The 12,813-nt window shown below is 38.7% G+C and overlaps 1 protein-coding gene across 6 annotated transcripts in view; it reads left to right on the top strand.

Annotated features, from left to right (window-relative positions):
* LOC110122876 (protein FAM228B) overlaps positions 1-12,362 on the top strand; it is a 44,047-nt gene extending 31,685 nt beyond the window's left edge. For 3 of the 6 annotated variants that reach the window (XM_070451044.1, XM_070451025.1, XM_020870462.2), the window contains 5 exons: positions 2,552-2,639; positions 2,734-2,890; positions 6,915-7,019; positions 9,423-9,559; positions 12,052-12,362. In XM_070451044.1, coding sequence (XP_070307145.1) covers positions 2,552-2,639; positions 2,734-2,890; positions 6,915-7,019; positions 9,423-9,559; positions 12,052-12,158 — 594 coding nt within the window. In that variant the 3' untranslated portion in view covers positions 12,159-12,362. Of the gene's footprint in view, positions 1-2,551; positions 2,640-2,733; positions 2,891-6,914; positions 7,024-9,422; positions 9,560-12,051 lie in introns of those variants that run through there. The other 3 variants (XM_070451032.1, XM_070451053.1, XM_070451038.1) reach the window with 3 other exon arrangements.
* Positions 12,363-12,813: the final 451 nt, after the last annotated feature.

The raw sequence follows: 12,813 nt of genomic DNA, 5'->3' as shown, positions 1-12,813 counted from the left end.
TTTCCATACTGTTCATGGGGTTCTTGTTGCAAGAATACTGCAGTGGTTTGCCATTCCCTCCTCCAGTGGATCACATTTTGTCAGAACTCTCCACTAGGACTGTTCATCTTAGGGGGCCCCGCACAGCATAGCTCATAGCTTCACTGTTACACAAGCCCCTTCACCACAACAAGGCTGTGATCTGTCCAAAAGGTTGCACAGCTGTCAATACCAGAGTATGAGTGTGTTTCTAAACTCATATACAATATTGCTATAGCATCTTTTTAAAAAATATTCCTTATTTTGAACCTTTAGATTGTTTTTGACCTATTACTGTTATAAACAACAGTATGATGAGCATCCCTTTAACTATTTATTTCTTAATTTTTTCCTTAGGATAAGGTGCTGGTAGTAGAATTGCTGAATTAAAAGTTATACGTGATTTTGATTCATATCATGAAATTGTCCTCCAGAATGGTTATATAATTTGCACCCCCTCCAGCAAATCTGGGCTTCCCTGGTGACTTAGTCGGTAAAGAGTCTGCCTGCAATGTGGGAGACTTGGGTTCAATCCCTGGGTCAGGATGATCCCCTGGAGAAAGCAGTGGCAACTCATCCCAGTATTCTCGCATGGAGAGTTCCATGGACAGAGGAGCCTGGTGGGCTACAGTCCATGGGGTCACAAACAGTCGGACACAACTGAGTGACTAACATTTCCACTTCCAGAGAATCTACTTTTTTCACATTTTTGCTAGTAGTGGATATCATTAAACAAAATAAGACAAAAAACCTACCTTGAATCATAGACATGCCCTGCTGACATTTGCAGGGCAAAGCAAATCTTTAAATTGTTGCCCAGATTTGGATATATGTAGATGCTACTGTCTGTATTTTTATAGGTCCGAGTTAAATTGAGAGTTTATAGAGGTAGATCCTTAGACATGTTAACTAGTAACATAGCTAGTAAGGGTGAGAATTGGGATTTGAAACCGGATTTCCCTGATACCAAAATTTCCTTTTGTTCTTTCACCATGATGACTTTGTAAATGAAGCTGATAGGTGACCTCTTAAGATAAGCTGAGCAATTTGAGGTTATATCAGCAGTTCTCAAAGTGATGTACAAGAACTTTGACAGCCCTGAAACCCTTTTAGGGGGTCCATTAGGCCAAAACTTTTCATAATAGTGCTAAATATTATCAGCTTTATTTCATTATGTTGACATTTGCACTGATGGTGCAAAAACAGCGTTGGGTAAAACAGCTAGTACCTTAGAACTACTTAAGCTGGTGTCACAAATTATACTAGTAGTCATATTCTTCACTGTCATGCACTCACAGTAAAAAAAAATTCAGTTTCACTTAAGAATGTCCTGATCAAACAGTAAACATTATTAATTTTATTAAGTCTTACCCCCACTTTTTTTAAATTGAAGTTCAGTTGGTTTACAATGTTATATTAGTTCCTGAAGTTCAGTTGGTTTACAATGTTATATTAGTTCCTGGTATATAGCAAAGTGATTTATATATATGTAATATATATATTCTTTTTCAGATTCTTTTCTATTATAGTTTATTACAAGATACTGAATATAGTTCCCTTTGCTGTATAGTACAACCCTGTTTTTTATCTAGTAGTTTGTATCTGCTAATCCCAAACTCCTAATTTATCCCTCCTCACCTCAGATCTTGGTCTTAATACTCTGTATGATGAAATGGAAAGTATGCAAAGAATACTTCTGTGTATTGAAATACAGTATGATTGTTTAAAATTTGAGCTGAACTGGCCGATTTTGTTTTTCATGGAACATCACTTTTACTTATAGACTTTGGTTATTAAGTCTTGGATATTTGGCAGACATTTTCTACAAAATTACTTAAGTGAGTCTACCACCTTAAGAGAAACAACTGATGGTATTTGTTGCCAATGATAAAATGTGAGCTTTCAAAAATTTGAATTTTTGAAAAATCGTTCCATCATCAGTGTGACAGTGTCCCAGTACTCAAAGACTTTACTGATACATTGGTAATGATATTAATGAATGTGATTATTATATAATGAAATGTATTAACATTTGGAAGACCTCATATAACTCAGTGATCTAATTTTTTCTAAACCACCAATTAATGATATGGATAAAAGAGCCATTCAGAGTTCAAGATAGGTCAATGAATTTTAATGTAGCAAAGTTTGAATAACTCATTGATATGGTTTCAGATTCCACATCATCACTAACCTTTAAGAAACTGCCACTTGTTGATTTTGGGTATAATATCTAAAAGAATATCCACAATAATCTGAAAAGGCTATTAAAACAAGAGCTTACCATGCTTCTTTGGCTGGAAAGCCTTGCTTGGAGATGTATTGGAGTGCCCGTATTTCTTTGTAATGTGTTAAATATATATATATATATATATAATATCTCTCGTCCGTCAAATATATATATATATATATATATATATATATAATAATAGAATGCCATTTGATTCTTCTGGCATAGGAGCCATGCATGGATGCTTAGAATAGACCAAAAAAGACCTGCAACCCAGTCCTCAAAGAACTGTTTTTCTTATAGGTTACCATCCCACCATTTCGTGACCCTTTGAAAAAGGCACAATATGACAAAGATGATGGGAAAAGAATTCTTCTTCAGTGTGAGACTGGTACTTAGTTTCTACTTGTTACGTGGTTTCATAACCCAAGAGCAATGGCAGTTGCATTTAAGAGTGCTAATTTTAGGTTTTAATTGTCCTACAGGCAAAATATATACAATGAAAGAATTTAAAGAGGTTGAGAAGGCCAAACTGCATTCCAGATTCCCAGGAATTTCTAGATCAAGGCATTTAATGACTCCAAATGAGTGGATTAGACTGCCTCCAAACTACATAGAAAGTGAATTTTGTAAAAGGAGCAGGTAATGATTAATATAGTAGAAATTTAAGGAACCTTTTAGAATTTGAAGACTTTTTCTCGAGACAGTGATATAAATTTTGTCATAATTATGATTTCTTTAAAATATTTTTCTTTTTTAAAAAATTTTTATTGGAATATAATTGACTTACAATATTGTGTTAGTTTCAGGTATACGGGAAAGTGGATCATTTACACATATACATATGTTCACTCTTTTTTTAGATTCTTTTCCCATATAGGCCACTACAGAGTATTCAATAGAATTTGCTGTGCCATATAGTAGGTTCTTATTAGTTATCTGTTTTTTATATATAGTAGTGTGTATATGTCAATCCCAGTTTTCCAGTTTATCCCTCTCCCCCTTGTCCCCTGGTAGCCATACATTTGTTTTCTACATCTATGACTCTACTACTTTTTAATTTAAAAATTTATTTATTTATGGCTGCATTGGGTCTTTGTTGCTGCACACAGGCTTTCTCTAGCTGCAGTGTGCTTCTCCTTGCAGTGGCTTCTCCTGTTGCAGAGCACAGGCTCTAGAACTTCAGTAGCTGTGATGCATGGGCTTAGTTGCCCCATGGCATGTGGAATCTTCCTGGACTAGGGATCAAAGCCATGTCCCCTGCTCTGGCAGGCAGATTCTTAACCAGTGGACCACCAGGAAAGTCCAGTAATTTCTTTGGCTATATTTTCCTGTTTACTAATTCTTTTTTCACTGTGTTGAATATTAAAATTTTAATTTCTTAAATGTTCTCTCCCCACCCCATATGCTTGTTCATTCCTAATGGGCTCTTACTGTTTTATCTTAGTGATTAGATTATTTGTTTCTTTAAACATTTTATATACTGCTACTCTGCATTCTGTATTTGATAATTCCAAATTCTGTATTTCTTGAGGATGCTGAATCTTTTCCCTTGCTGACTGTCAATTATAATGGTTTGCTTTCTCGTATGCTTCGTGAATTTTATTTGTCAGTTAATTTTATTTTGGGTGTCCTGTTGGCCTAAATTGGGGGAACTTCTACAGAGGATTTGCTTCTGTTTCTTCCTTTGCTGGTAGCTGGGATGCCATCAACCTGGGCCTAGTTAGCTCTCTTCAAAGGTCTGGGCTCAGAGTGGCGTCTCTCAAGTGTAGTGTCCCCACCTTACCGCTGGCCCAGACAGGGCTCAGTATTCCTTTAGCTCTGTTATTTCCATCTGTCCTCAGGGGTCATTATCTGTTATTTCACATGCCCCTGCTGCCCGCCATTATGGTCCCTAGCTTCCCATACCTCTAGCCTGTGCTACATTTGTGTGTGAATGTGTGTGTTTCTTCAAGTCCCTTCTTTTTCTTGTGAGACTAGTGACACCTCAAAGGGTACATTTTATCCAGGGTCTAGGTATTTGAAGTAAGTGGATTCCCTCAAAGCAGTGAATTTCAAATTGTGAATTTCAAAATATACAGTGATGGTCTATAAAGACTTTCCAAGGTATACATAGGCTTGGACAATTTTAAGAGACTCAGCTTCCAGATTCATAAGTCTATAGGTACTCTTCCCAAAAGTTGATCTGCCTGAGAACAAGCCTGCATCTATATTACTTCTTATCCCACTTTTTAAAAGAAAAGCATACTTTTCAACCTGTGTATAAAAATTTTAAGATACTGAATGAAGGAGCAAATAAAAATAGTGGCTTTTTAGAGACTTTAATGATGAAGCAAGAAAACTTAACCCACAGGCCTTTCTGTATTTCCCTGTCATATATATTTTTTATTTTACTTTAACTAATTCATTGATTTAAAGGCATGCTATAGAACCAGGGTACTTGGTCTGTGTTGGGTTGCTTTGAATTTGGATAGTTGAAGCTATATAATTTAGTGATGCTTCTTTTAAAGTATAACAAATGTTTTCTGGTACTGCCAGAATTTCAAAATCCTCTTATAACAGCTTTATGTGATTGCTTTAGATTTGGTGTGCCTTATTCAATATGGTGGTTAAAATCTATTTTATCAAACAATATCTTAAAATTTTCATTGCTAGTAAGGCCCACACTCATTTTAACCTAATGAATATTTGATTTTTAAGGGACAGTTGATATTTTTAAAATCTATTAACAAGAAACAAACTATTTAAAGTTATAATAAAAAATTGTAGGTGTCAGCTTTAAAATATCCAAGGGGTTATGTGGTTTTTCAAAACTCTTTTAGGAGTGTATAAACAAAGCTACTTAAAGATCACTGCTTTAGAGCAAGCTCCTAGTCAGCCATTATTATTTATTTTTTTGTTCATATATATGTATCTATACACACATACATATACTGTAAATTCCTTGAGGATAGTAACTGAGTGACCCAAAATCAGTGTTTGTTTCATGAACTAATGAAATAATGTTTGGATATGGTGAACAGGGAGGAGGGGAGCTCAAGGAAGACTCTGATGTATCAAATAGGCCACCGGGAGGATGGAGGTGCTATCAGCATAAGATGGAACATGGGAGGAGCAGATTCAGAAATGCAGTTGATGAATTTAGTTTTGTTTATTCTGAGTTTTATACACTTGTGGTCCTTTCAGGTAAAGATGTATTACAGATTGTTGGAAAAGTGAGACTACAGCTCAAGAGAGAAGGGGATTTGAGGCTGGAGAACTAAAAGAGTTATTCACTTTGGAATGAGAATAAAAGGATAAGAATGGATTGGATAGGCTGAGGAGAGAATACTGGGGAAAAGAAAAATACTGAGATGAAAGGCTGTGCAATAAAATTTGGGAGGTGGGAAGAAGAAAAGGAGACAGAGGAAGCAGTCTGTGGTTTGCCACAGATGTCAGGAGAGGAAAGAGTGACAAGAAGGATCAGGCCCTATGCCAGATACTCTGGAGTGTAGCAAACTGAGAGGAAGCCATGGGATTTGTTGACTGAGGACATTCCTGCCCATACTCTTAGTTTTCTCTGAGCAAAAGCAGAGGTAGTTGAGAAGGTCTTACCCGATAATACCCTTCTCATCCAGCCTTTTCATTATCGTTTGGTTCCCTTAGTATTTACTCTCATCTCAAGTTCTTCTCCAGGATAGCCTTGCCTAAGAAAGTTAGCTGGGGACAAATGAGCCACTGCATTAGCCCTTCTCAGACGTATTAACACAGGAAACCCTTTTGTCCTCTTGTGAGTAATGCTTTATTACTACTCTAGATGTTTGCTGTACCAATTTCTTTTACTCAAACATATCTCAAAGTCCACGTTCTCTAGGAAGGTTCATTCTGACTAAATTAGCATCAAACTGATCGTTTCCATTAATTCTTTGTGTGGCTATTTGCAAGCTGGGGGTACTGGGCATGTTAGTTGGGATAATGGCTCTTGGTTTTAGACAGCTGAATTTCCCCCTCCCCCAGAAAAGGATTCATTCATTGAGGACTTATGCTGCTCACAAAATCATTAGGAGGTTGTAAGAAACAGGGCTCAAATTTCAGAAATAACTCCCCAAATCACAGTGTAGCACTGACTGACCAAGAGATGTGTTGTTTCTGCTGTGGTCAGGAAATGGCAGAACCAGGAAGCTGCTGCTCCAGTTGTTGGCCTAGAATCCCCCAGCTCTGCTGTAATCTGTGCCAGCAGTGGATGCTCCTCACAGGGCTGGTATCATCCTTCCAACCAGTCTTGAGTTGGGGCAAGATGGGAGGGCTCTAAGTCACCTGCCTGCCACCTTATGGCAAGGGAGACTGAGAAATGAGGTGCTGGAGTTCTTTCTTAGGAAAAGCATTTTATATTTATGCTGGTAAATGACACAATCTCTGTAACTTCTTTTTACACTTAGAGTATAAGCTCTAGGATATAAGGAGTACTTTAAACTTTGCCTACCCGATTCTAGGTCCTCAGTAAATAGTAAACCAATCTCTATCATAGTTTCAGCAACTCATAAATACTCAAGAATGCACACCAGTTTGAAATAATGGTATTTTGGACAGTGTATACATAGTGGTCAATATATAACAATAATTTCTCCATAAATGCAAGCTAGTGTTGTTTTCTGAATATCCTCTCACACATGTTGTCTTGTTAAAGGTTAAAAATAAAAGTGAATTTTAATGAAAGCAGTTTTGACTTGAAACCTTTGGCAAGAACTCCTCATCTGGAATTCCAAAACGAAGATAAAGCAGTTATTTATAAGTAAGTCTGCTGTTCCGTGGCTTTGTTCTTCTTTCATTTGACTCGCTTGACTGCCACCACCTGCCATCATTTTAAGTTGCTGGAGTCACTCCTGAGGAGTATAGCAGGCTCTCATGGCCAGACACCAGGCATCTACCACCACTGTGTCTGGGTGAGATGGCCACTTTGCTCAGCTCTTTCTAGTTTTAAAGAACAAACAGCTGACATGTTCAGAAATAACAAGCACAGATACAGAAAAAAGTTGTTAACAACTCATATTAGAGTTAAAAGTTAGGAGATTTTTAATTGAATTGGAGTGGTAAAAATGAAATTTTGGATTAGTTCTGGTGGGTACTAGCTGTTACAATATTGTATCCAGAGTAAAGAGAGGTTATCAGCAGAAAAGCAGTACATAGACTACTGTGTGTGTAACATGGGGAGTCACCTCCATTTACTAGTTATGGAATTAAAAGTAAGAGATTTCTCTATATATAACTTGTTAAGCATCTGATTAAAAGTAATGAGGTCCCTCAGACATTGCTGAAGGGAATATAAAATGGTACAGCAGCTTTGGAAAATAATTTATCAATCAGTTTCTCAAATGTTAAATGTTAAATTACCAAGTGACCCAGCCATTAAGCTCCTAGGTTTATATCCAGGAAAAATGGAAATATATGGCCACATAAAGGCTTGTATATGAGTGGGTGTTCATGACACCATCATGCACTCAAATGTTCATCAATTTGTTGATGCATAAACAAAATGTGGTACATCCATACATGGAATATTATTAAGCAGTTAAAAGGAAAAGAAGTACTTACACATGCTACAACATGGATGAACTTCAAAACTATTATATTTAGTGAAAGAAGACAATCACAATTTTGATTCTATTTATATTTATGTGCAATGTTCAGAAAAAGCAAATTTTTAGAGCTAGGAGGTTGATTATTGGTTGCCTAGTGCTGGAGTTGGAAATGGAGAGTGACTGTAAGTGAGGGTGAGGTTTTGGACTGACAAAAGTGTTCTAAAATTAGACCGTGGTGGTGGTTACACATCTCTGTAAATATAGGAAAATCATTGATCTGAACACATAAAATGGATGCATTTTATGGCACTAAATTATAGCTCAGTAAAACTGTTGACAATATTAAAACAAGAACCTAGCAAGGCAGAAGGGCATATGACATTTAGGAGGTTGGCTTATAATTCTCTGTTACTAAAAAGCCAGAAAGTAAGCTGCAGTGGGTTTCCCTTTTCTTGTTCTGAATAAACTCAGAATTTTTTGAACAAATATAATGTGACAGAAGCCAGAAGGCTTTTAGAAATGCTTGATTCTATCATGTCCCGCAGAGAGAACAACTAATTGCCTCGTGAGGGTCTTTTTAGTAGATTTAAAGTAGAAACAGGTGACTGTTGGAGATGGTGCTGGCCATTGTGGACTTCTCAGTGTCCTTGAGGGGCATTTAACGCTTTTGCTGCTCTTCTGCATGGGAACTGAAATTGAGGAATAATAGGAAATATTGAAAGTAAGCCCTATTCACTTGGCAGCTGAAGTCCTTAAAAGATGGACTGATTCAGCATCACCCTTGTATATTAGGTTCTGAAAGAGTAAGTTCCTCTACAATCTGTAACTGCCATGATCTCATACACACTTGAGTCAGGTTTTAGAATAGTAAACATTTTAGTCCTATTTAGTTTTTATATATTGTATAAAAGGGGCGGTTTTGTCCTTAAATATCTTTTGTAGCAGAGTATGACCCAGATATGAAGGAGAATATTGCATCATTGGAATGTGTAGGGGTTTAAACTAGAGGCTTAAACTCATGAGATCTCCCTGAATAAGAAGGAAGATTACACTATATTTTCTTCCATGAATTAGGGAATCATCCCAAGTATGGCTTCCTTGGTAGCTCAGTTGGTAAAGAATCCACCTGCAGTGCAGGAGACCAGGGTTCTATCCCTGGGTTGGGAAGATCCCCTGAAGGAATGACAACCCACTCTGTTATTCTTGCCTGGAAAATCCTATGGTCAGAGGAGCCTGGCAGGCTACAGTCCATGGGGTTGCAAGAGTAAGACACCGACTTAGCGACTAAACCACCACCACCACCCAATTACAGCATCGAAGTGGAAAAGGCATATTTGTCTCTGACAGAGTTAGACCTTCCCAGGGAAGTTACAGTGTATACCTCTGTAAGGGGATGAGGGTCATTTATGCCACAGGACCCTCACTCAGCTGTTTGATTAAGCAGTAATGAGATTTTGGATGAAAATGTTAGTAGAGCAAAGTAATGCTGTTTATTTTTCATAAAAATGTATAAATTCCTATAGAACTCATCAACCTCAAACTTAAATAAAATATTAAATGCTATAGTTGAGTTGATAGAATTCTTTCCTTTCTGGTTCCTTTTTCCACAAACACAGGGTCATCCTTTCTATGTTATCAGGAGGGAAGAATCCAAGTTCCAAAGAAGCCAACTCTAAAGAGCACCTTTCTTCTTTGAACTTCCTTGAGCTAGGAGGAAGACGGGGATTGGGACCAGGATGCAGCGAGAGCTGGGGTAGTCCCATTTTGCAATACACACAGCAGCAATTGCTGATACCAAAATCTGAGCAGCTGGGAACAACTTGTATGGCAGGCTTCCCAAAGACAGGAGGCAGTGGGCCATCCTCCCTACCCTCTCCCCCTGCCAAAAAAGGGTGAGGGAGTGAGTAGAAGAAACTGAGGCAGGTTTTCCTGATTCAGGGGTATGGAGAGCGAGACTCCATGTACTGCCTAATGGAGTGTCCTCTGGAGGGCAGACTGTATACTTTCCTAGCTTCTTCTCCTTAGCTTTTGCTCTTCTACTCCTCCACCATCTCAATCATCTCTCTACTGTTATCAGATAACCACGCTGAAGCTGTGTCCCAAATTTTGTTCCTCTTAATTTAGCCAAGAAAGGCAAAATTTTTCAAAAGGACCATATACTAAAAGTAGTAAGGTTTGAAAAGTAAAAGTTCCCAAATGTAAAATATATGGAAATATAGAGGCTCACCTAGCACAGATTTCTCATCTAAGGTGACTATGGTTAAAATTGGTGCCGTTTGACTCTTGTAGCCTAGCCTCCTGCTTTTAGGCCTAGGTGCTACTACCCTTCAATTCTCTTCTCTACACCCTGTGTCCCAGGTCTCTGGAGTGTAGCTTCTTTTAGGAGTGGATTGAAGAAGTCACAGCCCATCCTCCTCATCTCCCAGTTAGAAATCAATATGGAAATGGTTTGTTAGTCTGAGTCTACAGTCAGTCGTTCTATCATTCTTCTTTTCTGACCCTGTTTCCTCACTCCTACTCCTAAAGGATAAAGGAGCTCCTTTTTTTGTTTTAACTCACTCATGGTAAATGTGTGAAAACTTAAATTTGTGGTTTCATTCCTTTTACTTGTCATGTTTTAATATCCTCCCCTGTGCTTGCTTCCTCAAATTTTTTAACAATCACCTACTCTGAACCATGCAGTATTTGAAAGGCTGAAGACTAGAGGTAAATAAAACATAAATCTCTGATCTCATGGAGCTTACATTTTGATGAAAGATGGACAGTAAATAAGCAGATATATGATATCACTGAGCTAGTAATAAGTACAGTGAGGAAAATAAAACAAGTTCCTGGAGAACTACCCAACACCACATGTTTTAATGGACAGTGAGGAAAAATACAAGTTATTTTGTAATCATACCTTACAGACCCTCCTTATGTATTGTAGTAGTTATGGGTATCTTGATATAATCAGCCCCAAACAAGATTATGCTTTACTTTTGCACTTCTGCCCCTCCTCCTGTCAGGTTTCTCTTAGTTCAGTGAATAGGGCATAATCCAAGAAGGAGCCCCGGGATAAAAGTCTAAGAGTCGTTTTTTATTTCTTGCTTTCACTCAGTTCTCATGTCTTCTAGCTCATGTCTGTTAGCTTGTTCACGTCTCAGTTCCTCAGTCCTACCGCTGGCTCAAGCCGCTGTGGTCTTACCTGACCTCTTGCACTAGCCTCCTGACTGGTCTTCCTTCTTCTGCTCTTGCCTCTGTATAATGAGTTCTCATGCAGCACCATAGTCTTTTAGAAATGTTTATTACACCAAAATCTTCCCCTACCCCAAACCAGGAATCCTAATGGCTTCCCTCACACTTTGGATTTTATCCTAACTCCTAATGGGTCCTCTAACCCCTGTACAGCTGGGCACCTGCCTCCTCTCCACCCTTATCACCTGCCTTTTTCCCACACTCACTGTGTTCCTTTTCTTGTTTTGTGGCACACCTTATCAGGCTTTTGCTTCTACCATTCTGTCTGCCTGGAGCACCCCTTCCCCAGATCTCTCCATGCCTCATTCACTCAGACCCCTGCACAAATATCATCTCTCCTAAGAAGGCTTCTATGACTTGTCTACTTAAAATACCTCCTTCATCCATTTCTCTACCCTCCCTATCCCCTTTACTTGTGGAGAGGTAGAATCCAGGACTCAACTGGAGGTCAGGACAATCTGTCATTGTAAGAGGAAGGAAGGACGCAGAATGCATGGCTATAGATGAAGACACCTTGGTGAATTTTGTGAATGAAGACTGTTTACTTCTGTTTACTTCATTTTCTCAATGAAATCAGGTCATTCATGAACTGACAGTGAAGATGGAAGACAAAGATTTAGAGGTTTGAAAGGAAAAGGGACGAAAGGAACCTAGTATTTTATAAATCACAATAATCCTAGTGTAAATGAGCACTCCAGACATACTGACATCTGAAAGCAGGACCATAGGTGGTCCCTCAGATCATATCCCACATCAGTAGTCTATCACACCTGTAATAGGGTTGGCTCTGTACTGGAATCTCTGTATGTTTCTGAATCCAGATGGAGTGAGGAGAGTCTGAGTCAGGAGGCTTAGAGGGGACCCTGCCTCCAGGCCACTTAGCTCCAACAGGAGGACTAGGCTTCAGGGAGATCGGCTCAGCTAAGCAGAGGAATTCTTTCTGCTCTGGAAAACCCCTCATCCCTGTATCAGTCACACTTTTCTCTTCTCTTCTGTCACTTTCAAAAGGTTTTAGCAACCAAGGAGTACACACCCTGGTCCTTGACTGGTCAAAGAGGACACAAAAGAAGGCTGCTTCAAAGGAAGCCATCTGCTGCAGGAAGCGCTCAGATTGAGGACCAAGGAAAGCATTCAAGAAATGTTCTCTAAGAAAAGCATCTGCAATGAACTTTGTCTTTGAGTCTAATTGTCTGTATGATAATTAAGAAATGACCATACTATATATTGACAGTTATTGCAAATGTATTTCCCACAGGAGTTAAATGTTGCCTCAGAGATAAAATAAAAATAACTGTTGCCTTATTTAGCACTCACCTCAATTCACTTGCTGTTTCCTTAAATTGTCAGGCACCCTGAAAATCCATACCCAGATAGTCTCCCTAGGTTTTCCCAACAGTCTTTAGAAAATTTAAAAACTTCTTTTGATTATCCATCCGCTGATTCTGGGTCTGCATGTCTGCCTCTGGCTCATGTTGAGTTTGACTCCTGCTCCCAGGAGCTCAGTAGGCAGGATCTGGAGCACAGAAGACAATTAGGTTTTCCTTGGGTAAAGGGGGCGCTGAAAAATCCATCCTCACGCTTCTACTTGTAGCCTTAGATCACACAGGTAAATGGTACTTTAGTATACTTTACATGACCTACATTTTTTTATTAAAAAAAAAAAACAAAAACCTAGGGTGGTGTCGGATTGGACGGTTGAAGGGATTGGACGGTGGAAGGCTGGTGGGAGTGGAGGGGCGGCGCGAGGTCGAGGGGGTGGGGGGCCCGAGC

This window comes from Odocoileus virginianus, chromosome 2, assembly GCF_023699985.2.
Source record: "Odocoileus virginianus isolate 20LAN1187 ecotype Illinois chromosome 2, Ovbor_1.2, whole genome shotgun sequence".
Taxonomy (NCBI): Eukaryota; Metazoa; Chordata; class Mammalia; order Artiodactyla; family Cervidae; genus Odocoileus; species Odocoileus virginianus.
This window is presented reverse-complemented; position numbering and strand designations above follow the sequence as displayed.